We start from the raw sequence: 23,281 nt of genomic DNA, 5'->3' as shown, positions 1-23,281 counted from the left end.
TTATCCACTTTGGAAGTAAAAATAGTAGGTCAGAGTATTACTTACATTTTACATTAGTTGCTAAATGTTGATTTGCAAATGCAACAGGTAATCATGAAGGCAAACAGAATATTGGCTTTCATTGCTAGTGGGACTGAATTTAAGAGCAGGGAGGTTCTGCTGCAATTGTACAAGGTGTTGATGAGGCTGCACCTGGTATATTGTGCGCAGTTCTGGTCTCCTTATTTAAGGAAGGATATACTGGCTTTGGAGGCAGTGCAGAGGAGGTTCACCAGGTTGATTCTGGACATGAGGAGGTTACCACATGAGGAGAGGTTGCCTGGGATTGTACTCGCTTGAATTCAGAAGAATGAAAAGGCTTCTTAGATAAACATATAAAATTATGAAAGGGATAGGTAAGATAGACACAGGCAAGCTGTTTACGCTGGTAGGTGAAACTAGGACTAGGGGACATGGCCTCAAAATTAGGTGGAGTACAGAAATGAGTGAGAACTGCTTTTCCCAGAGAGTTGTGAATCTATGGAATTCTCTGCTCAGGGAAACAGTGGAGGCAGTTTCATTAAATATATTCCTTACACTGTAGAATGGGTTTTTGCACGTTAGGGGAATTAAGGGTTATGGGGATAGTGCAGGTAGGAGGAGCTAAAACGATGGATAGTTCAGCCAAGATCTTTATGAATGGTGTAGCAGGCTACACAGGCCAAATGGCCTAGTCCTTCTATTACAATGTAACTATAATACAAATATTTCTGTAAGGGGTCCTGTAATTTTCTCCCTAACTTCCTGAATCATCTAGGAGCAAGATGAGGGGAAATATCTTCATTCAGACAACTGTTAATCTTCCAAAATCCATATTCAGGGGATCTCAGATGCTCCACAATTAATTGTTTTCAAGGTTGAAGCAAATAGATGTTTAGTCAGTCAAGGGATACAGGTGTAAAAGTGAAACTGTGGTAGCAGTTCAGTCATTATCATATTGAAAAGTGGAACAATGTGCTATTTCGTGAACTATTGCATCTATTATTTGTTAATTGTATTTTGGGACCACTGATTGCTGTACATCCAATTATGCAGATCAAGTGCTCTATAATGTTCCAGTACTGCAGGCATACACATTCATTTGGGCACAGAAGAAAATTAATTTGGCAATAAAGTTTTTTTTTAAGATAGGAAACAATGTGAAAAGTCAAAGAGCAAAAATAAACATAAGAGCTATTATACAGAATACAACTAAACACTGCCATCGTAGGTTTCAACTATATTCAATTTTATGTTTCAACTGTTCCAATTAGGTATGTAATATTTTGATTGTATCACCTAAGTTGGGTGTACTGTGCCATTTTAACTCTGTTTTAATTCCTAAAGTGATTGTTTGAAGTGCTTCTACTGTTACATGCACTAATTTGTATGTGGTCAGTGGAAAATATGCAGAAAGATTGTGTGGAATGCCAAAGTCACGAGTAAGTCTCTCAAAAGAGGGAGGCATTCTTCATAACATGGCTTGCTGTTGAATATTCAGTTTAGTGAAGCATTTAGTCTAACAGTTTATTGAAACAAGAATGTTGAATAATAATAAAGAAACCTAAAACTGCAAAGACATACCAAAATGTTTATAAATTACTGGGCAATGTGTAAAATTTAAAATCCAATTTCAGCTTTCATGGCTGATTTGATGAGCATTTATATGGGGAAATAGAACTTTGTTTAGAAATAGCATCTAGCCACCATATCTCAATCCTAATTATCATAAGCTCCAATGTATTCATTTTGCAGAGCAAAAAGCTCTTTCTATTTAATTAACAATATCAAGACAGCACTAGATATTTAGTTTTACATTAGTTTTGCTTTACAATTAACACTTAAATAAAAGGAAAATTTCATGGCAAGTATATGGTTACTTAAAAATAAAACATTCGTGATGATGTTATTTATGAAAACAACATTCTGTCTACATTAAAGACTGACACCCTTCATTTCACCAGTACACTTATTTAATTGTGCACATGCATTTGCTCAAATATCCTATATCACTGTTCCCAAAGTGAGAGATTCATATTTCTGCAGCTATGGCCAATGTCTCTAAGAAGTATTTTATTCTTCATTATTGTAATACCACATTTCTAGTGGTGAAAACCTTTTTCTGACCTCCACCCCTCCATCTCTGTAGTCCAAACACAAGTCTCTTTGATGCTCAGACTCATATACCACCATTCACTTTCCCACTGTGCAGTTCTCTTCTCAGAGGGACACAACTGAGACGCAGTTATATCTGCTTACAACAAGTGGAGGACAGAGACTCCCTATAATTGGAGGAATAGCGAACAATGAGAAGGTTCATGGTGCCGTATGAATTTGAGCACTAGCACAGCAGAAATACAAAGCCAGCAGCTGCTGAGTTGTTATTTGAATGTGAGAAAAGGCCACTTGACTCACAGGTCAATCTAACAAAAAGTACAAAAGAATGAGTGGAAGTAGGGAGTTGGAAAGACAGGATATTGAGTGAGAGAGTTAATGGTGGAAAGTAACAGTAGGAACATTTAGGGGACAGCGATCACTGTATTAGAAGTTTTAGGATGAAGGTGGAAAATTTCATTGGTCAATCCACAGTGAAGTTAATTAACTAGCAGAGAGCAGAATTTCATGGGGCAAGAATATAGCTGGGCCAGGTAGACTGGAGTCAAAGTTTGGCACAAAGGACTATAACTGGACAATGGGCTTCCTTTAAAATGTAGGTAGGTCAAGCAGAATCATGGTATATTCCCTCAAAAAGGGAAAGGTAAAACAAAGAAATTCTAAACTCTCTGCATGACAAAGGAAATAGTAATTAAGTTAAAGAAGGAAACGTGTGCTTGGAGAGGAGTCAGTTAGGATGCACGACTGAGATTCAAACTAAGAACAAAAGATTCACTCGGGATGTGAAAAAGCAAATATAGGAAGTGAAGTGGGATTATGAAAAGTACTGGTAGTTAAAGGGAATCGTAAAGACTTCCATAATCACATCAAAATAAAAATGCTAAAAGAGGAGTTGGGTCAATTAGGAACTGAAAAGACAATTTATATTTAAAGGAAAAAGTCGAGGTTGAGGTATTAAATTAATACTTTGCACCTGTATTTGCCTACAAGATCAAGCCATGGTGGTAAAGGAGGAAACTTATCAACTTTAAATTGTTCCAGTGACTAAGAGGGAGTGAATAGAGGAGATGTCAACATTAAAGGTAATTACGCACAGGGGACTACATGCGATGCATCTAAGGATAGTGAAGGAAGAGGGTGGAAATTGCTGAGGCAACAGGCAATTATCTTTCAGTCTTCCCTGGGGTTGGTAGTGAATGACTGGAGAATTGCAAATATTGCCCCCTTATTCAAAAAGATTATAAAAATAGGTCTAGAAGTTACAGATGAATCAGATTACGTTTGATAGTGGGTAACTGTCTAGAAACAATTATTTGGGATAGAATTAATAGTAACATGGGATAATGTGGGTTACTTTAGATGTTTTAGCATGGATTTCATGAAAAATGGTGTCCAACTAATTTGGTAGAGTTTTTCAAAGACTAATGGAGAGTAGTAATGAGGGCAAGGATGCTGGTTGGTGTATTTATATTTTCTTCTTATTCATTCACATGATGTATATTACTGACGAGGACAGCATTTATTGCCCATCCCAAACATCAGTTCAGAGTCAACCATGTTGCTGTGGGTCTGAAGTTACATGAAGGCCAGACCTGAAAGACATTAATTAATCAGATGGGGTTTTTTTCCTCCAACAATCAACAATGATTTCATGGTCACCATTTGAGTCTTACTTTATTTTTATTGAATTCAGTATCCATCATCTGCTACGGCAAGATTTAAATCTAGTCCCCCAGAACATTTCTTGGGTGTCTGGATTAATCACTTTTCTAATGTATGTTGTGCACAGGGGACAATTTCAAAGCTCACAACTTGACAGAATTGTAAACTGTGAGGATGCAGTCCTTCAAAAGGACATTGAAAAGATACCTGAAGGTCACTTCACCTCAGGCAAGAGGAGAGTGCGAGAAGCAGAGCCCTTCATGGTAACCTCAGCCAGCGTGGGAATTGAACATTATTAGCATTACACAGCATCACAAACCAGCCAGTGTGTCTAGTTCTGGACATTAAACTATAAGAAGGATGTGATTGCATTTTGGAGTGTGCAGGAGAGGTCAGCGAGAATGTTTCTAAGTTTGAGATACTTCAGTTATGAGAATCACTGGACATGTTTAGACTAATTTCCTTGGAGAGAAGGCTAAGTGGATGTTTTCTAGAAGTTTTCAAAATCATGGAGCATCTTAAAACAGTAGATAGATAGAAATTGTTGCTCTTGGTAAAAAGAATCTGGAACCACACAGTTTAGGTGTTTTCTAGAAAAAGTCAAATGGGTGAGAAATATCTTTTGCAACATGGCAAGTAGAGTCAGAGATATGCAGCATGGAAATGGACCCTTCAGTCTGACCTGTCTATGTTGACCAGGTATCCTAAATTAATCTAGTCCCATTTGCTAGCATTTGGCTCAAATATATGAATCACAGATCAATTGGTTTGCAGGTGCAGCAGGTAATTAAGGCGGCAAATGGAATATTGTCCTTGATTCTGAGAAAAATGGACTTTAAAATCAGGGATGTTATGCTGTAGCTGCATACGGTGTTAGTGAGGCTACACCTGGAGTACTGTGTATAGTTTTGGTGTTCATGCTTGAGAAAGGATCTACTGGCACTGGAGGGGGTACAGAGGAGTTCTGGATTTGGTAGCGTTGGCTTGTAAGGAGAGATTGATTAGACTGAACTATACCCTTTGGAAGCTGGAAGAATGAGGAGAGATATTATAGAAATTTTTAAACTTATGAAGAGACTAAATAAGATAGAAGCAGGGAGTTTCTATTGACAGGTGAAATTAGAGCAAGGGGGCATAGCCTCAAAAGGGGAGCAGCCAAAGGGTTGTGAATCTATGGAATTCCCTGCCCAGTGAAGCAGTTGAGGCTACATTGTTGGATGTTTCTAAGAAAGGATAGATCAATTTTTGAACAGTAAAGAAATTAAAGATTATGGTGAACAGGTATGTAAGTGGAGCTGAGTCCATAAAAAGAGCAGTCATGATCTTATTGAATGGTGTAGCAGGCTCGAGGGACAAGATGGTCTACTTCTGCTCCTCACAGTGCCAGGGACCCGGGTTTGATTCCAGCCTTGGGGCCTGCCTGTGTGGTGTTTACACATTCTCCTGGTGTCTGCGTGGATTTCCTTCTGCAATCCAAAGATGTGCAGGTTAGGTGGATTGGCCATGCTAAATTGCCAGAGTGTTCAGAGATGTGTAGGTTAGGTACGGTTGTCAGTGGTAAATACAGGATAGGGGAAAGTGAGGACTGCAGATGCTGGAGATTAGAGTCAAGATTGGAGTGGTGCTGGAAATGCACAGCAGGTCAGGCAGATCTGAGGAGCAGGAAAATTGACGTTTCGGGCAGAAGCCCTTCATCAGGAATGAGGCTGGAATCCTCGGGGGTGGAAACATAAATGGGAGGGGTTGGGGCTGGGGAAAAGGTAGCTGGGGTGCAATAGATGGATGGAGGAAAGGGTAAAGGTGACAGGTTGGAGAGGAGGGTGGAACAGATAGGTGGGAAGGAAGATTGTCAGGTGGGACAGGCCATGAGGATGGTGCTGAGCTGGAAGTTTGGAACTGGGGTACAGTGGGAGGAGGGAACATTAGGAAACTGGTGAAGTCCAACTTGATGCCCTGGGGTTGAAGGGTCCCGAGGTGGAAAATGAGGCATTCTTCCTCCAGGCGTCAGGTGGTGAGGGAGTGGCAGTGGAAGAGGCCCAGGACCTACATGTCCTCAGCAGAGTGGGAGGGGAATTGAAATGTTTGCCCCAGAGCGATGGGGTTGGTTAGTGCGGGTGTCACGGAGATGTCCCCTGAAGCGCTCTGAGAGATTGTGTCCAGTCTCCCCAATACAAAGGAGACTGCATCAGGAGCAGCGGATGCAATAAATGACATTTATGGAAGTGCAGATGAAACTTTGATGGATGTGGAAGGCTCCTTTGGGGCCTTGGGATGGAGGTCGGGGAAGGTGTGGGTGCAGGTTTTGCAAATCCTGCAGTGGCAGGGCAAGGTGCCAGGAGGGGAGGGTAGGTTGTTGGGCGCGTGGACCTGACCAGGTAGGGAACGGTCTTTGTGGAAAGCAGATAGGAATGGGGAGGGAAATATATCCCTGGTGGTGGGGTCTGTTTGTAGGTGGCAGATGTTTTTGCGGATGTTTATGGTGGGGTAAAAGGTGAGGACCAGGGGGTTCTGTCCTTGTTGTGGTTGGAGGGGTGGGGTTTGAGGGCGGAGGTGCGGGACATGGATGAGATGCATTGGAGGGCAACTTCAACCACATAGGAGGGGAAATTGCGGTCTTTAAAGAAAAAAGCCATCTGGTGTGTTCTGTGAAGGAACTGGTCCTCCTGGGAGTAGATATGGTGGAGGCAGAGGAATTGGGAGCACAAGATAGCATTTTTGCAGGAGGTAGGATGGGAGGAGGTACAATTCAGGTAGTTGTGGGAGTCGGTGGCTTTGTAAAAAAATGTCAGTGTTGAGTTGGTTGTCGTTGAAGGTGATGGAGATGGAGAGGTCTAGGAAGGGGAGGGAGGTGTCAGAAATGGTCCATTTGAATTTATGGTTGGGGTAGAATGTGCTGGTGAAATATAAGATAGAGGTACATGGAATGGATCTGGGTGGGTTACTCTATGGAGGGTAAATGTGGATTTGTTGGGCAAAAGGGCCTGTTTCCACACTGTAGGGATTTTTGTGATTCTCTAAATCCTTCCTATTCACATACTCATTGAGATATCTTTTAAATATTGTCATTGTACCAGCCTCCACCAAGTCCTCTGGCAGCTCATTCCATTCACACATCACCCTCTGTGTGAAAAGGTTGTCCCTTGGATCCCTTTTAAATCTTGCCCCTCTTGCTTTAAACCTACACCCTCTAGTTTTGAATTCCCTGATCCTGGAAAAAAGACATTGGCTATTCACCCTATCCATTCCCTCATGATTTTATAAATCTCTGTAAGGTCATTCCTCAGCCACCAATGCTCTAGGGAAAATAACCCCAGCCTATTCAGCCACTCTCTGTAGCTGAAACCCTCCAACCCCTGCAACCTGTTCTGAACCCTTTCAAGTTTCCTATAGCATGGAGACCAGAATTGAACACAGTATTCCAAAAGTGGCCTAACCAATGTCACATACAGTCGCAACAGGACCTCCTAACCTCTATACTCAATGCACTGACCAATAAAGGAAAGTGTATCAAATGCCTTCTTCACTACCATGTCTTCCTGTGACTCCACTTTCAACAAACTACGAACCGGCATCCCTCGATCTCTTTGTTTGGTGACACCCCTAGGAACTAACCATTAAGTGTATAAGTCCTGTCCTGATTTGCCTTACCAAAATGCAAAGCTTCGCATTAAATTCCATCTGCCACTCTTTAGCCCATTAGCCCATTTGATCAAGGTCCCATTGTACTCTGCAATAATCTTTTTCACTGTCCACAATACCACCAATTTTGGTATCATCTGCAAACTTACTAACCATATCTTCGAGATTCACATGCAAATCATTTATACAAGTGACAAAAAGCAGTGGACCCAACACTGATCTCTGTGGCACACTGCTGGTAACAGGCCCCCAGTCTGAAAAGCGATCCTTCACCACTACCCACTCTGTCTCCTACCTTCAAACCAATTTTGTATCTAAATGGCTAGTCTTCCTGTATTCCATGTAACGTAACATTGCTAATCAGTCTACCTTGTCACGTCTTTCTGAAATCCACATAGATCACGTAAACAGCTCTTTGTTATTTCTTTAAAAACCTCACTCAAATTAGTGAGACACAATTCCCCTCGCACAAAGCCATGTTGACTATCCCCAAATCATTCCCTTCCTTTCCAAATACATGAAATCCTGTCCCTCAGAAGACCCTCCAACAACTTACCCACCACAGATTCACTGGTCAGGCTCCCCGGTCTTTGCTTCCTTGATTTGTCCTTACCACTTTTCTTAAATAATGGAACCACATTAACCAACCTTCAATCTTCTGGCACTTTGCCCGTGGCTATCGATGATTAAAAGTCTTAGCAAGGGGCCCAGCAATCATTTCCCTAGCTTCCCACAAAGTTCTGGGGTACACCTAATCTCATCCTGTGGATTTGTCAATCTTTATACATTTTAAAATGTCCAGCACCTCCTACTCTGCGTAATGGACATCTTTTCAAGATTGCTATTTATTTCTCTAAGTTCTCTAGCTTCCATATCCTCCACAGTAAAAACAGACATGAAATACTCATTTAGTACTTCATTCATCTCCTGCAGTTCCACATACGGAGAAACTTGTTGTTTCAGTGGCCCCATTTTCTCCCTAGTTACTCTTATGTCCTCAATGTATTTGTAGAATCTCTTTGATTTCTTCTTAACATTATTTGCCAAAGCTATCTAATGTCCCCTTTTTGCCCCCCTTACTAATCATTTAACTACACATCCCTGAACACTATGGGCAATTTAGCATGGCCAATTCACCTAACCTGTACATCTTTGGATTGTGGGAAGAAATCGGAGCACCCGGAGGAAGCCCATGGAGAAAGTGCAAACTGCACACAGACAGACAGTGGCCTGAAGCTGGAATCGAACCTGGGTCCCTGGCATTTTGAGGCAGCAGTGCTAACCACTGAGCCACCATGCCATCCCATCAAAATTGGCCTTCATCCAATTTAGAACTTTGACTTTTAAATCAGGTCCATCCTTTTCCATAACTATTTTAAGACTATTAGAATTATGATCACTGGCCCAAAATGTTTCCCACTAACACTTCAGTATCTTGCCCTGCCTTACTTCCCAAGAGAAGATCAAGTTTTGCTACTTCTGTAGTAGGTATATTCATATACTGAAGAAGAAAACTTTCTTGCACACATTTAAATTCCTCTCCATCCAAGCTCTTAACACTATGGCAGCTCCAGTCTATGTTTGGAAAGTCTAAACCCTCTACCATTACCTATTATTTTTACACATATCTGAGATCTCCTCCTTACTGATTTGCTTCTCAATTTCCCATTGATTACTGGGGGGTCAATTATACAATCATAATAAGGTGATCATCCTTTCTTATTTCTCAGTTCCACCCAAATAATTTCACTGGACTCCCAGGAATACCTTCCCTATGTATAGCCGTACATAAGTACATACAAAAAAGGAGGAGGAGTAGACCAACTTGTCCATTGGGCCTGCTCCGCCATTCAATAAGATCATGGCTGATCTTTTTGAGGACTCAGCTCAATTTACGCACCCACTCACCATAACCCTTAATTCCTTTACTTTTAAAACATCTATCTTTGCCTTAACAAAACATGCCACTCCCTCTCCTCTCTTGCCCTCCTTTCTATCCTGCCTATAGCACCTTTACTTTGGAACATTAAGCGGTTAGTCCTGCCCATTTCTGAGCAATGTTTCTGTAGTAGTAATGATATTCCAGTCCAGTGTTCTGAAGCATGCTCTGAGTTCATCTTATTTACCTCTCAGGCCCGTTGCATTGAAACAAATGCAGTTTTTTTTTCAGTTCTATCTCATTCTCTGCATTGCTCTTGGGTGTTTGACTTGCTCCTCTTCTCAACTGTACCAGCTTCAGACTTATCTCTTTTCTCACTATCTCTTTGAGTCCCTCCCATTGCCCACTACTAGTTTAAAGCCTTCTGACTAACACTAGCAAATCTCCCTGCCAGTGTATTAGTCCCCTTGCAATTCAGGTGCAACCTGTCCTTTTTATCCAGGTTACTTTTACCCTAGAAGAGATTCCAATGATCCAAAAATGTGAATCCAACTCCCCTGGACCACCTGCTCAGCAATGCATTTGTTTGCTCTATCCTCCTATTCCTACTCTCACATGTGGTACTGGTAGCAATCCATTAAGGATCTATTTTTTAATCTCCTGTCTAATCTCCTACATTCTCTCCTCAGAACCTTGTCTCTTTCTCTTCCTTTATCGTTGGTACCAACATGTACAATGACCTTGTCCTAGTCACTCTTCAGTTTGAGAGTATTCTGCACCCTCTCCAAGTCATCCTTGACCCTGGCTCCAGGGAGGCAAACTCACCATTCTGATGTCTCACTGTTAGTTGCAGAAACATCTGTCTGTGCCTCTGACTATACAATCCCCTAACACAATCAATTGTTTGGAACCTGATATACCCCTCATTACAGTACAGTACCAGTACAGTCTTGGTACCGGAAACCTGGCTGTCAGTGCTAAATTCTCCTGAGAACCCATCACCCTGACATTTTCCAAAACTGCATACTTTTTTGAGATGGCGATAGCAACACAAGACTCCCGCACTATCTGCCTATTCCCCTACTTTTCCTGGTGATAACCCATCTACCCAACTATATCTGAGGTTTTTCTACTTTGCTGAAACTGCCAACCATCACACCCCTGACCCCAGTAAATTCCTCATTGCCTCTAACCGCTGCTCCAATTGATCCATGTGATCTGATAGGATTAGTAATCAAATACACTTCCTGCAGACATAATTATCAGGAACATTGAAATTCTGCCTAATCTCCCATATCCGACAGGAAGAGTACATCACACTATGAAAGGCATCTTAACAATCTACAGACGAAGAAAATGGCACAGTCTTACTGTTCTAAAATCACTGCTATAGGACAACTTAATACTTACATTTTATATTGAAAAATTGTTTAATCAAGAAACACAGCTTAGTAAAATTCACTCTAGTCACTATTGTAGATTTACAAAAAATTACAGATTAAGATTAGCTGATCCCCAAGTGTGAGTAGTTCCGGTAATGAGTTATCTCTTAGATTAGCAGTGAAATTTCATTGTTTGTTATTCCTTGACTGAACTCTGATTCCACAGACGCTTGTAACATCACAGCCAGTCAGCTGTGGACGTTTACAGCTCGTTCTTTTTCTGAACTTGAGAGCCATTCACTGACCAACCTCCCATGTGGCCTTCTGCTCTCTCTCTTTCTCACCTGGTTAAAGAACTGTTGTTTTGACCTTTTTTTTCAAATTTTCATAAACAAAGAAAAACTTACAGTCAATAATTACTGCTCCAAGAAATTGAAGAAATCAGCTCCAGCACTGAAAAAAAAATTCAAAAAAGGGGCAGCTCTTAACAGCCACATTTTTGTCCTGTTCACCATTTTGGAATCCTATCTTAAGAACTATTTATCTTAAGTAGTTGGGGTCTAGAATGCACTCCTTGCAAGTGCAGTGAGGCAGGGTCAATTAGGGCATTAGAGAGGATGTTGGATGATTACTTAATATGGAGAGTTACAGGGAAACGGCAGGAGGCTGGCACAAAATGAATATGCAGACACAATGGGGCAAATAGCCTCCTTCTTCACTGTAACAATTCTGTGATTCTGATTTGGAAAGAGGCAAAGCTGATTATATGAGGGACATGGAGTTGGACCTGCTGAGTGAGTAAGGGTGAAGAGGAGTGTGATAGAATGGGAGTTCGTTGATATATCTGTTAACTCACAAATGTTTTCAAAACATACTGATTAACATTGTGCAATTTGTTTCATTGTTGTACTATTAAGAAATAATATAGCTAAGATATTTAAATTATTTTCAATGTCCTAATAAGCATACATTGAACACAGAACAAAATGCACATTTGCTTCCAATGATCATACAACATGGCATCAGATGGTTTGAGCTTTTCTTTTACAATCTTTTCAGTTGAGGTTATTTTCACCAGTTCAAGCATGTTATGATTCATCTCCAGAGCAGATGGGACTTGAACCAGATCTGCTGGCCCAGATGTACAGCCAAGCACTACCACTGTGCCATAAGAACATGTTTTCGCAATTGTAAACTTCCTGTTCACTTAAGTGGTAGTTAAAACAATAAACTGCAAAACATTCATAAATCTGAATAGTGTACATGAGCAAAAAAGTTTGGAAATTACTGTCCTATTAAATGTTGTGGAACAACCATTCCCATTTTTGTAAAATACACCAATGAGAACTGAATAGTATGCAAATAAACAGATGGTAGCATACGACAAGTTAGAAAATATATCAGGGAAATCTCTGCTTAGAATAATACCATAATTTGGAAAATATAATCTTAGTAGTGAATTGTTGATACATTTTCTAAAGAACAATCAATAGTAAAAGTAAAGCATTAATATGTCTTACCAGCAGTACCAGAGAGTTGGACACTCAGGGTACGTTCAATAGTCTTGGTCTCAAATGGGGAACCTTTAGGATCACTGAAAAAGTCATTTTGTCCTTTTAATTGTATGATTATTTTGCATTGAAAATCAAATGCATTGCTTTCTTCAAGCATGAGCAGTTTAAAAATATTTTACAAACACTTACTTTGATGATTCTGGAGTCAATGGCAGGGACAGAGTCGTCGGCCGAGCTGTAAAAGGAAAAAACGAAATATTTTAGTTACTAATCCACTATGGTGGACTTTTCCCTTCCTTGGTGTGGTGTGAGATTCATGGGGTGTCAAGAAAAAGTTTTGCAATTTTCCCGTAAGCCTGAAATAAAGACATCAGCACTTCAACTCTGAACAGCAACTACAGTAAACTTTTTATTAACCACTAAGGGACCAGGAGTATGCTGGTTGATCAAATATTCCAGATAATCAAGAGGTACACATAACGTCAGTAAATCTTCACTAATTAAAGCTTCAAGAGACCAAAAAAGCAATGTAGAAACACAGTCTGTAATAGAAATGTAATGCACGGGCTTATACTTTACTGTTATAATGTATTTACAGCATAAATACTCTGATTTCATGATATTTGAGGTATATAACTATACTCAGTTTATTAAGAATACTGGTTGATAAGGTGCCAGTTAAAACAAAGGTACCTTATTTCTATGTATTTCTATTTAAAACCTCACCTCATCATATTTATACATCACTTCCAATTCTCTCTTCCTTTACCAAAAAAATAAATGGCACATGTAAGTGAGAGAAGACGTCCGGACACTACCGCTCTCAGATTCCTTGCCCTGGCCATCTTCCAACTATTTGTTCACCACAATATTTTGCATGCCCCATAGTACATCATCCTCCTTAACCTTTCACCTTTGCAAGTTGATATCAACAAACCACTAGCCACACCATGTCAACATATCTACTCTAGGACCCACATTCACACCATTTTGGCTTTTCAACATTTTAGTTTGTAGCTTAGGGATCCCTCGAACTTGCATGCTTCTGCCATGTTATTTTGTGTGCAGGGATATAGATACAGCTCATGCATCTGTGCAGGATGCATCTTATGGCTTGCTAATTTGCTTTCACAGTGCTGTTCACTTTGTGCTTACTTGGAGACTGCCAGCCTCCTTTTACCTCACATTGCTTTCTTAGTGTACACTGCCTTCAGCATTGACACAGAGACTGCCAGCCACATGTGAGTCTCATTGCATTTGAGAAAACAGGATCTTCAGTGCTCAATTACAGACGACCAACCTTGGTGGTTTGCATTGCTTTCTGGCACAAAGGCTTTTCAGTGCTCAGCTGCAGGTTATCAGTCTCTGTGGCTTGCACTGATTTTTCATGCAGAGACAGAGGTAGACAACCTGTCACACTTTGGATCACTGAGCAGTCAAAAAGGTTGATATGTTACTTTGTGGTGCCATGCAATACGCATCAACAGTGTACACCACAAACACACAGAATGTGCTTCAAGCAAATTGCCATGCGTGACAATCAAAGGGAGTAGTCTTTAGGGGCTCATGGTTAAAAGAGCAAGCAATTCTATCCTACCAAGTCAGTCCTTGGGGTTTTCTGACTAACGGTTAAGGGAATTATCAGGAGACAGTACACAGAATCCTAGGGAAGGCAAAGACTCAAGTCTGGGAATTAACATAATTATAAGAATTTGCTAAGGGAACAGTCATTGAGATATTAGGCAATTCCAGATAGAAGCATGGCACCTCAAAGAATAAGTGGAAACTAGGAACTCCAAGTCGGGACATTCTTATGGTCACTCAGTCCTCCACATAGAGTAATGGAACACTGGAATTTCTAAAGTCATGGGTTCTCAAGGAAAAATTGACACATTAATTGTGATATTAAGTGTGTTTTATGAAGAAAGATTAGTTAGGCTGGACGTGTTTTTATAGAGATCAGAAGAAAGAGAAATAAATTGATTGAATTTTATGAGATCTTGACTGGTCTTGACAAGGTGGATGTAGCAAGTATATTTACTTGTGGGAAGTCCAGAACTAAAGCACACAGTTTTGAAATTAAGGATTATCATTTTAGAACAGAGTTGAGAGCATTTTTTTCTTTCTCAGAGGGTTGTGTAAGATTGGAACTCTCTCTCAGAAAGTAGTGAAGGCAAGGTTATTGAATACGTTCAAGGCAGAAGTAGGTAGATTTTTGTTTCACCGGGGAATCAAAGATTATTGGGTGTAGGTTGAAAATGGAATTAGGAACTCAAACAAATCAGCTGTAATCTTATTGAATAGCATAGAAGGCTTTAAGGGCCAAATGAACTACTTAGATGACTAATTCATGTTTATATGCATGTTTGTATTTTGTAACATGAGAGTACAATGTGGCACAGGGATTTTAATGGAGGTCATCAACTTTGGACCTTAAAGAGATAAACTTTCTAAATGGTGAAGTGAGAAACAGTGGAGGTCAAGGAAGCCAGATCATGAAATTTCACTATTAAGTGCAGAAAATAAGTTAAAAAGAGCTACTGGAATTATTATCTTCACACTAGAAAAACAAAAAAAAACAAAGTTAAAAATTACATGAGTTACATATCGAAGGAGCAGCATTCTGAAATCTAGTACTTCCAAATAAACCTGTTGGACTATAATCTGGTGTTGTGTGATTTTTAACTTTTTCCACCCCAGTCCAACACAGGCATCTCCATATCAAGAAAACAAGAAGGTAGAGGTAATAGTTCACTCTACAAAGCTCTGGTTAGAACACAACTCGAATGCTAGTGGTAGTTTTGGACCGCACCTTAGGAAGGATATATTACTCTTGGTGGGAGGGCCGTGCAAATTTTTTGAAAGATATTTAGACTCCAAGAATTAAGCTATAAATATTTGAAGAAAGTGTGTGGGATCCTGAACTTTATAAAATAGAGGCGTTCGTTATGAATGCAGAGAGTTTATGATTAGCCTTAATAAAATACTGATTCAGTCTCAACTAGAATGCTTTATGCTTTAGAAAGGGTGCAGAAAAGATTTGAGAGAAAAATGCCAGAAAAAAAGGACATTATTTATGATATAGATTAAGAAACTAGGGTTATCTCTTTAAAGAAGAGAAGGCTAAGGGATGATTTGATAGAGGCATTAGAAGTCATGAGAATCTGGACAGAGTAGTGGAGGTTCAAAAACAAAATGCATGCACATGCTTGAACTATGAACTAAAAATAGAAAATGCCAAAAAAACTAAGCAGTTATGAAGATAAAAAAGATTTATTGTTTCAGGTTAAAAACATTTTGCCAAAATCTACCAGATAGAAATTAACTGTGCTCATTGGTGGAAGAATTGAGACCCAGCAAGTATTTACAGTTTAAAAAAAAAACTATCAAAACTATACCTTCCATCATTTGATTCTTCTTCTAGAGACCTTTCACAAGATAAGCATGATTTTAAAAAAGAGACATATTGACCTTAAAGGCTGCAGTGATCACCTGACCACAAACTGGGGCAATCCAGGGAAATTAAATGGAACACATGAAACCAGCTGTATTGAATTACCACTTTAATTATGAGGTACTAAAATTCTGGAGATGCCAAGAAATTTGCATCTCTTGTTTTATTCACACTTAAAGGACGAATACATATATTGGAACGTGAAAGGTTGTCTACAGCTATTTGGCTTGAAATGAAATAATGACACCCTATATAGTGACAAAGATATCAGAATCTGCAAAGGAACTATACAAAGAGCAGCCTTTGAGCAACAAAGGAGTAAGAAAGTAATATTGACGCATAACAGCAAGAATAATGAAAGCTCCTCTTTCCCCTCAATCTCAGAAACCAGCATCGGTGGAAAAGCAACTTGGAAAAGTTACCATTCATCCACTCATCCAGGTTATCTGCAAGCTTAATCACTCCTGAAGAAAAAGGACAACAGCTAATTTGTTGGAACTCAAATTTCACTCCTGCTTTAAACTCAACTACCCTTACATACCTGTCTATATAGAGATCTTCCCTTTTGAAGCTTATTCCTTAGGTTGTGTATTGGTGTTTGATATCACCTTTACACCTTTTTTCAGGATATTAAGTCACAAAATTCCTCTTTCTTTGATTGAAAAGAACTGACTCCTTCATTTTGACTGAGTCAATTAAGTTTTGCTCCTACATTAAATTTTAATTGAAGTGTGATAGTTGCAGGTCAGTGCAGCATTTGCCCAATGAAGAGGTGGTTAAAAAGCGAATAACTAATCATCCCTTCTCCCCTGGTTTTAAAACTATCAATTTCATTCTATTACACACTTGTTTGACTCATCTTTGGAGAAATTAAAGTTGTACATTTACAAAATGCATGAATGTCTAGTTTGGGCTATAGAGGAAGCCCAAAGTCCAGACATTACACTGTTGTACAAGTAATACAGATAGCATGGATCAATTCCTATGAAAATAAAATGTCTGGTGAATCCAAGGTGGCCTCTATGAAGGGCACTTATGGAAGGCTCGAATCTGTAACATTTATATCTGTCAAAGCTTACTCTTACCTTGTAGGTTATGTGACTGCTGTGATTGCAGCTGTATCTTCCTTTTGGAGATGCTTTTGGCTCTATTGCTAATTTTATGATTATTTATTTTGGACTGAGGTGAATCATCACTGGTAGTCAGGTATTTGAGCAATTCAGTGCAAGGACGGCGCTGGACCTGTAACGTTTGCTGCTGCCAAATATTTCTTGCCTTGATACTTGAAGTTGACTCCACCTAACAAAGATACAAGAAAGCATCATTACTAAAAAATGTGAATACAATATATTGAACATACCACTTGAAAAATAAAGTATGTGTTACTAAATTACTTTCATAATTAGGGAGTTGCACCTATGGTTTTTGTTTTGTATATTAAAATGAATAATGGAAAGTAGCAGCTAGTAATAATTTTGACAAGGACAGATATTACTCAAAATTAACTCTGGTGATTGTTAAGATCATGGAAAGACTTGATAAAAACACCTAAGGGATTCTCTTTTTATGTTAAAGTTCTTCTGTTTCTTTAAAAAAGGACAAAACCACAAGATCTTTTGATTATTTTCTGACATATATAAATGACAGCATGATGCTTGGACATAATTGTGTTGTACCTTGTTAACCCAATGAAAATGTTTGAGAGGCTGATGCTGGAAGAGCATAGCACATCACGCAGCATCCGAGGAGCAGGAGAATTGACGTTTTGGGCATAAGCCCTTCATCAGAATATTCCTTGATAAAGGACTTATGCCTGAAATGCCAATTCTCCTGCTCCTCGGATGCTGCCTAACCTGTTGTGCTTTTCCAGCACCACACTCTCGGCTTGGATCTCCAGCATCTGCAGTCTTCATTTTCTCCCAATCAAAATGTTTGCCAAATGCCTTCTAATGAAGGCAATGACACTTTCAGAAAATATTGGCTCTTATTTAATTGTGGACATTGACAAATTTTAGAGAACAATACGAAACAGCTATCGAAAATTCTGTATCTCTTCAACAATTTCAGTTTCTAATAGGTTTGCAACTAGTTAAGCAGGCAGCATGTATATTATTGTCATCTTTATTATAACACAAGTATAAGGTGGTGAGCTACCTTCTCAAACTGCTGCATTTTGTATGATGAACATACTGTCACAGCACTACTAGGTAAGACGTTCTGTAACAGGAACAGCAGTGGTGAAGACACAATGAGATATCTCCAACACACTGCGCTTTGGAGGGGAACTTTGAGGTGCTAGTGTTCCCATGCACTCAATGTCATTGCCCTTCTTGGTGGTACAGGATACAAGTTTGGGCTGTACTATTGAAGAGAACTAGGTGCATCGTGTGGATAGTACACACTGCAATCAGTGAGCACATCACGAATGATTAAGATGCTGAATGAAATGCATCAAATTGTTTGCTTTTTTCCAAGGTGGTATTGAACTTCTTGAATGTTATTGGAACTGCATACATCCAAACAATTTGAGAACAGTGATTATTCCATCACATCCTGACTTGTTCACTGTAGATAATGAACAGACTCTGGATTGTCAGGATATGAATCATTCACTTCAGAATAACCAGCTGTGTTGTGTTCTTGTAGCTGTAATATTTATGTAGTTGGTACAGCTAAGTTTTTGATCGAAGGTGTCCTCAGAATCTTAATGTTAGGAACTCGACAATGATAGTGCCATTGAACAGAATGGAGAGATATTGAGATTTCCTCTCCATAAGGTTGATCATTGCATGGTATGAATATTGCTTGCCCGTAACTAGTCCAAGCATGAATGTTATCCAGCTATTGCTGAATACAGATACAGACTGCTCCATTATTGGTAGACGTAAATTTTCAGAGAATGGCAGAATAATGACAATGTTACTAAATTAGTAATCCAAAGGCTTGGACTGATCCTTGAGAGAAACGAGTTCAACTCCTACTTAGGTAGTTGGAGGAAATTAAATTTAATTAATTATTTTTTAAAAAACTGAAACTGAAAACAAAGTTTCAGTATTAGTGACCATGAAATTACTGGATTGACATACAAACCCATTTAATTCACTGACTTCCTTCAGGGGAAGTAATTTGCTGTCCTTACACCTTTTGGCCTGTCCTCCAAACATATATGTCGTCATTGACTTTTAACTGGTATCTGAAAACAGCAACTTAGTTTTGTCAGACGTTAAGTAGGAAGGCTTCCACCACCATCTCAAGAGCAATTGGAGACAGTAAACAAATGCTGGCCTTGATTGTAATATTCTTCCTTAAATTAAAGGCAAAATAATGTGCAATCATCATTATAACTTCTAACATTATAAATGGATGAAAGCTCAATGGTACGGTAGCTGAAACTATTTGGGTGGAAGGCACTACTCGGAGGAACTCTTGCTTGGAAGTGCTGGGATTGAGATGAATGGTTTCCAACAATTATAACTGTCCTCTTTGTGCTGTGTGTGACTATTCCTATAAAGAGCTTATGCCCAAAACATCGACTCTCCTGCTCCTCAGATGCTGATTGATTGGCTGTGCTTTTACAGCACCACACTTGTTGACTCTGATCTCCAACATCTGCAGTGCTTACTTTATCCCTGTGTGAGATCATAGACAGTGAAGAGTTTCCCCAGATTTCCAGTGAGTTTGATTTTACTCAGATTATTAGTTGCCACTCAATCAAATGCTTCCTTGGATGAAAAAGGTATCAAATTTACTTCACCTCCAGAAATCAGCTTTGTTATTAATGTTTGGACCATTGCTCTAATCAAGTCACAATGCCATGGTCCCAGTGAAAACTAAATTGAATCACTAAGTTGTTCGAGTACAAAGATGACTATTTGGCTTGTTGAGTCCATATCAGTCCTTTGAATGAACATTTTTCCTTCAGTTAATAATCCAATTCCCTCTTGAATCTCTCATTTGAATCTGCCATTAGTGAGCAGGCTGTTGCTAAGTACCACAATAACACGGTTGAGGACCCTTTCCATCTTGCTGCTGATAAAAGAGGGTTAAATAACTCACACGAAACAGCTAATTCATACATTTTGAGGTCCAATATTTCTATAAATATCCATGCTTATGCTAGTTTGTTTTTTGGCACACAAGGAAAATAAATAGTTCATGTGGTTTCTTAAAAACCAAAGTTAATAATCAGGAAGGTTTTTCAAAACTTTCCAAAACCAACCTCAAAAGTTTGACCTGAAATTACTCTCAAGCTTTATGGCATAAAACGTTTTCTTCCTTACACATAACATTGTGATGACAGCACTGAAGCGTACCTTGACAACAGCCGGGCTTGGCCTAATCCTGTTATTATTGGTTACGTGGGTGTGGGTGCTGCCTCCATTGCATTCATTGTAGATAAGCTGTGAATTGGCAGGAGCTAGCAAGAGCTTCTTCAACTGGAAAAGTACAACCAAAATACAGGGACATTTAATGAACCATGAAATAAACAAATCTACTAGTGAACAACTTCTTATCAAATCATATGTCATTCAAAGTAGTCCAGTTTCTCATTACCATGGTATGCTGTTGTTTTTAATCATTTTGAATGCATTTTATCAAACCATGGTGAGAAAAACATGTTTTCACATGTTAATATGGTAAGAAAACCATATTTTAACATGCAAATATTTAGAGACCGTAAGTATTATTGCACCCAATTTACAACAAAATAAACATTACAATTATGAGGATAACTGGTCGTGCTTTGAGACTGTAACTTTACATTAAAGCAAAATAAAGGGATCAAGTGACTTGTGAAGTCTGTCTGACACTATACCTGATGGTTTAATTGTTGGGGATGAAAAAGGGACCCAGACTGCCTTACTATGAAGAAGCACAAGGTGTTTACACTTGGAGACAATGGTGGGGAATCATCCCGCTGTAGGATCAGAATTGCCACTCATAGGCAGGTTAGCAGGTTGTCCTCCAGTCTGTCCGAGAGCAGCAGGAGGTCCAAGTTTTCAGACTGGCAGAGAGAAACCGTGTTCCTGATTTGACCAGTTTTGACTCGTGAAGTACGCTACACTTAGCATCAGTCACACATCTTTTTCCACTCACCCTACTGTGGTCAATTTCATCCTCAGGTTTCATTGCAGGTAACCCTTATTGGTGTCACAGACATGTCCACAAATACTCCAAGAACCTGAACCATTCTGCAACTTCTGTCAATCACATTTTACTTTTCCGCATTGACGCCCAACCCTTCAGTTACTAATAACTTACACCTGCCAGCATTAACCCTCCCCTATCATCCTGTGATCTTAATTCTGAAGGTCCATCCATCCTGTGGGAACTGGCTTTTGGTCTCCTGCACAATTACGTGCAGGTGAATGCCTCATTCCTAGCAGTTTCACAAGATTCTGCCTAATGACTACCAATATTTGTGCTATCAATGGTCAGATTGAGTCTCAAAATCTCAGAAAAGTGTTGAGAATGCCAGATTGTAAATAACTGTGCATTAAGCAGTCTATTTACTTCAAAGATAAAGTAGAGTCGGAGTCAAAAAGATAGCTAATCATCACTTCTACTTGCATACAAGGCTCATGTAAGTTATATTGCAACGGAAATGACCTTTGAGCAGGGAAGGGTCATGATATCTTCGAAACCTCACAAACAAGGTTAATTTGCCAGTCATCAAGAAAGTGAGAACAATTAGAGGCTAAAGGTCTCTCTGGTTCATCATACAGGAATGTGGATGTGAGTCTTGGATTGAAAAGACTGGATTCATGCGGGGTAAAACCAAAGTTGGAATTGCATAGCTTGTTCCAAATGAAAAATCTCTGGGATTAAAAAAAAACAGGTTTGAAATTTTAAAAATTCCAAATCTGAGAAAGGGAAGTCCTTGAGTGATAAAAGTACTTTTGAATTGCATCTGGGAGAATTGAGTATCCACTTAAGGTATGGTGCAAAGTACGTTTTCAATTATGCTAAACAGTAAAGGGAAATATTCTGTTTTATTGTTTAAAGTTTAAGGTTTCTACAAAGGTAGTGTTTACTCAATTGTACTTTTGTTGCAATTGAAGTTTTAAAACTTGAAATAGAGTCACAGAATCATAGGAACACAGAAACAGACCTTTTGGTGCAACTCATCCATGTTGACCAGATATCCAAAATAAATTTTGTTCCATTTGCCACCATTTGACCCATATCCCTCTAAATTCTTCTTAATCATCCAGGTGCTTTTTAAATGTTGTAATTGTACCAGACTCTACCATTTCCTCTGGCAGCTCATTCCATACACACACCACCGTCTGCATGAAAAGGTTCTTCCCCTTAGGTCCCTTTTAAATCTTTCCCTTCTCACCTTAAACCTATGCCCTCCAGTTCGGGACACAGCCCCCCCACCCCACTGCCCGAAATGTTTTCATTTACTATCTGCAAGTTTGAATTTAACTTTAAAAGTTATCATTGCATAGATTATAGTACTCTGTTCTTAAAATGCAGCACTGAGCTTCCCGATGTTACATTTTTGTAAGCATGAAATGCTTTCATATTTCTTGTGGCGTTAATTTAAAAATCCAATCCTTATTTTGATTACATCATACCCATGCAGCGGGTAGCCAGAGGCTCATCCAATTCTTGTTAAACAGTAGGAAGGATTCTTACTAGAGACGGCTCTTCAGCCTCCGGATTCGGAGGAGTGCCGTCAGGCTTTGAGGGAGGGCCGGAATCATTGACAGTCATCACATCTCCATCTGACAGTGCATCAAATGAAGGCAATCCGTCCTCATCTATTGGGATGCTGTCCAATGTCTCCGTTAAAGCAGCCAACAAGTTAGCCTCATTTTCTTCATCCATCTTCTGCCAAAAAAGAAAATATCCTTTAAAACCTTATCATGTAAATTATTAAAGAGACATATAATTTTGGAAAAGTGCAGTTTGCTAAAGAAAACACTGGCGGTTTAAAAAAGGTATGTGGTGAGTGACACAACTACTGTCAAACTCACATTTTCATTTTATGGAAGTATGCAAATTGAGTATATATTTTTAGTCATTTTATTTAATACATTTTATCGGTATGTTAATATACATGTGCACTGGACAAGGCCTCAACACTTAACTCTTATTCTCTCCACTGGGAAATGCTCAGACCAGCAAGTGAAATGAGATATAAACCTAGCAGATTTGTTGCTTCTTTACTAGGTGTTGACATGTTAATGCTTAACACAAATCTTTCAATTGATTAACCAATTTTCAAAATAATTACTTATTCAGTATTTCATTGCATCATCCTCTTGGCATCTGCAATCATTAGGTAACTGTAAAGTTTAATTCTTTTCATAATCCTGGTGGGAACAGTGCACTGGAAATTAGGCCCCACTATCTTACAAGTTTTCACAAATGTGAAATATGCCTATCTAAGAGTGGTTAATTCCAGTTTGTGATCACTACCAAAGATAAAATATCTCATACCAGGTTTCATCAATAGACAAAACAACAAAAATGTATTAATTATCTTTTTCTAAAATACAACAAAAACAGATTATTAATTGTTAATGTATGAACTTAAACTATACCCCCTTTAAATCCAAACACACACACATTCACACAGAGAATGGACAACACAGATGAGACACTC

The 23,281-nt window shown here is 39.1% G+C and overlaps 1 protein-coding gene across 4 annotated transcripts in view; it reads right to left on the bottom strand.

Annotated features, from left to right (window-relative positions):
* The window catches only part of ppargc1a (peroxisome proliferator-activated receptor gamma, coactivator 1 alpha), a 150,657-nt gene that overhangs the window by 45,372 nt on the left and 82,004 nt on the right, over positions 1-23,281 (bottom strand). For 2 of the 4 annotated variants that reach the window (XM_060825233.1, XM_060825250.1), the window contains exons 3-7: positions 22,309-22,503; positions 19,977-20,099; positions 16,749-16,962; positions 12,399-12,444; positions 12,216-12,289 (exon numbers count right to left, since the gene is read on the bottom strand). In XM_060825233.1, coding sequence (XP_060681216.1) covers positions 12,216-12,289; positions 12,399-12,444; positions 16,749-16,962; positions 19,977-20,099; positions 22,309-22,503 — 652 coding nt within the window. Of the gene's footprint in view, positions 1-12,215; positions 12,290-12,398; positions 12,445-16,748; positions 16,963-19,976; positions 20,100-22,247; positions 22,504-23,281 lie in introns of those variants that run through there. The other 2 variants (XM_060825241.1, XM_060825259.1) reach the window with 2 other exon arrangements.

This window comes from Hemiscyllium ocellatum, chromosome 1, assembly GCF_020745735.1.
Source record: "Hemiscyllium ocellatum isolate sHemOce1 chromosome 1, sHemOce1.pat.X.cur, whole genome shotgun sequence".
NCBI lineage: Eukaryota > Metazoa > Chordata > Chondrichthyes > Orectolobiformes > Hemiscylliidae > Hemiscyllium > Hemiscyllium ocellatum.
Note: the sequence above shows the minus strand (reverse complement) of the source record. Positions and strands in the feature narration are given on the sequence as shown.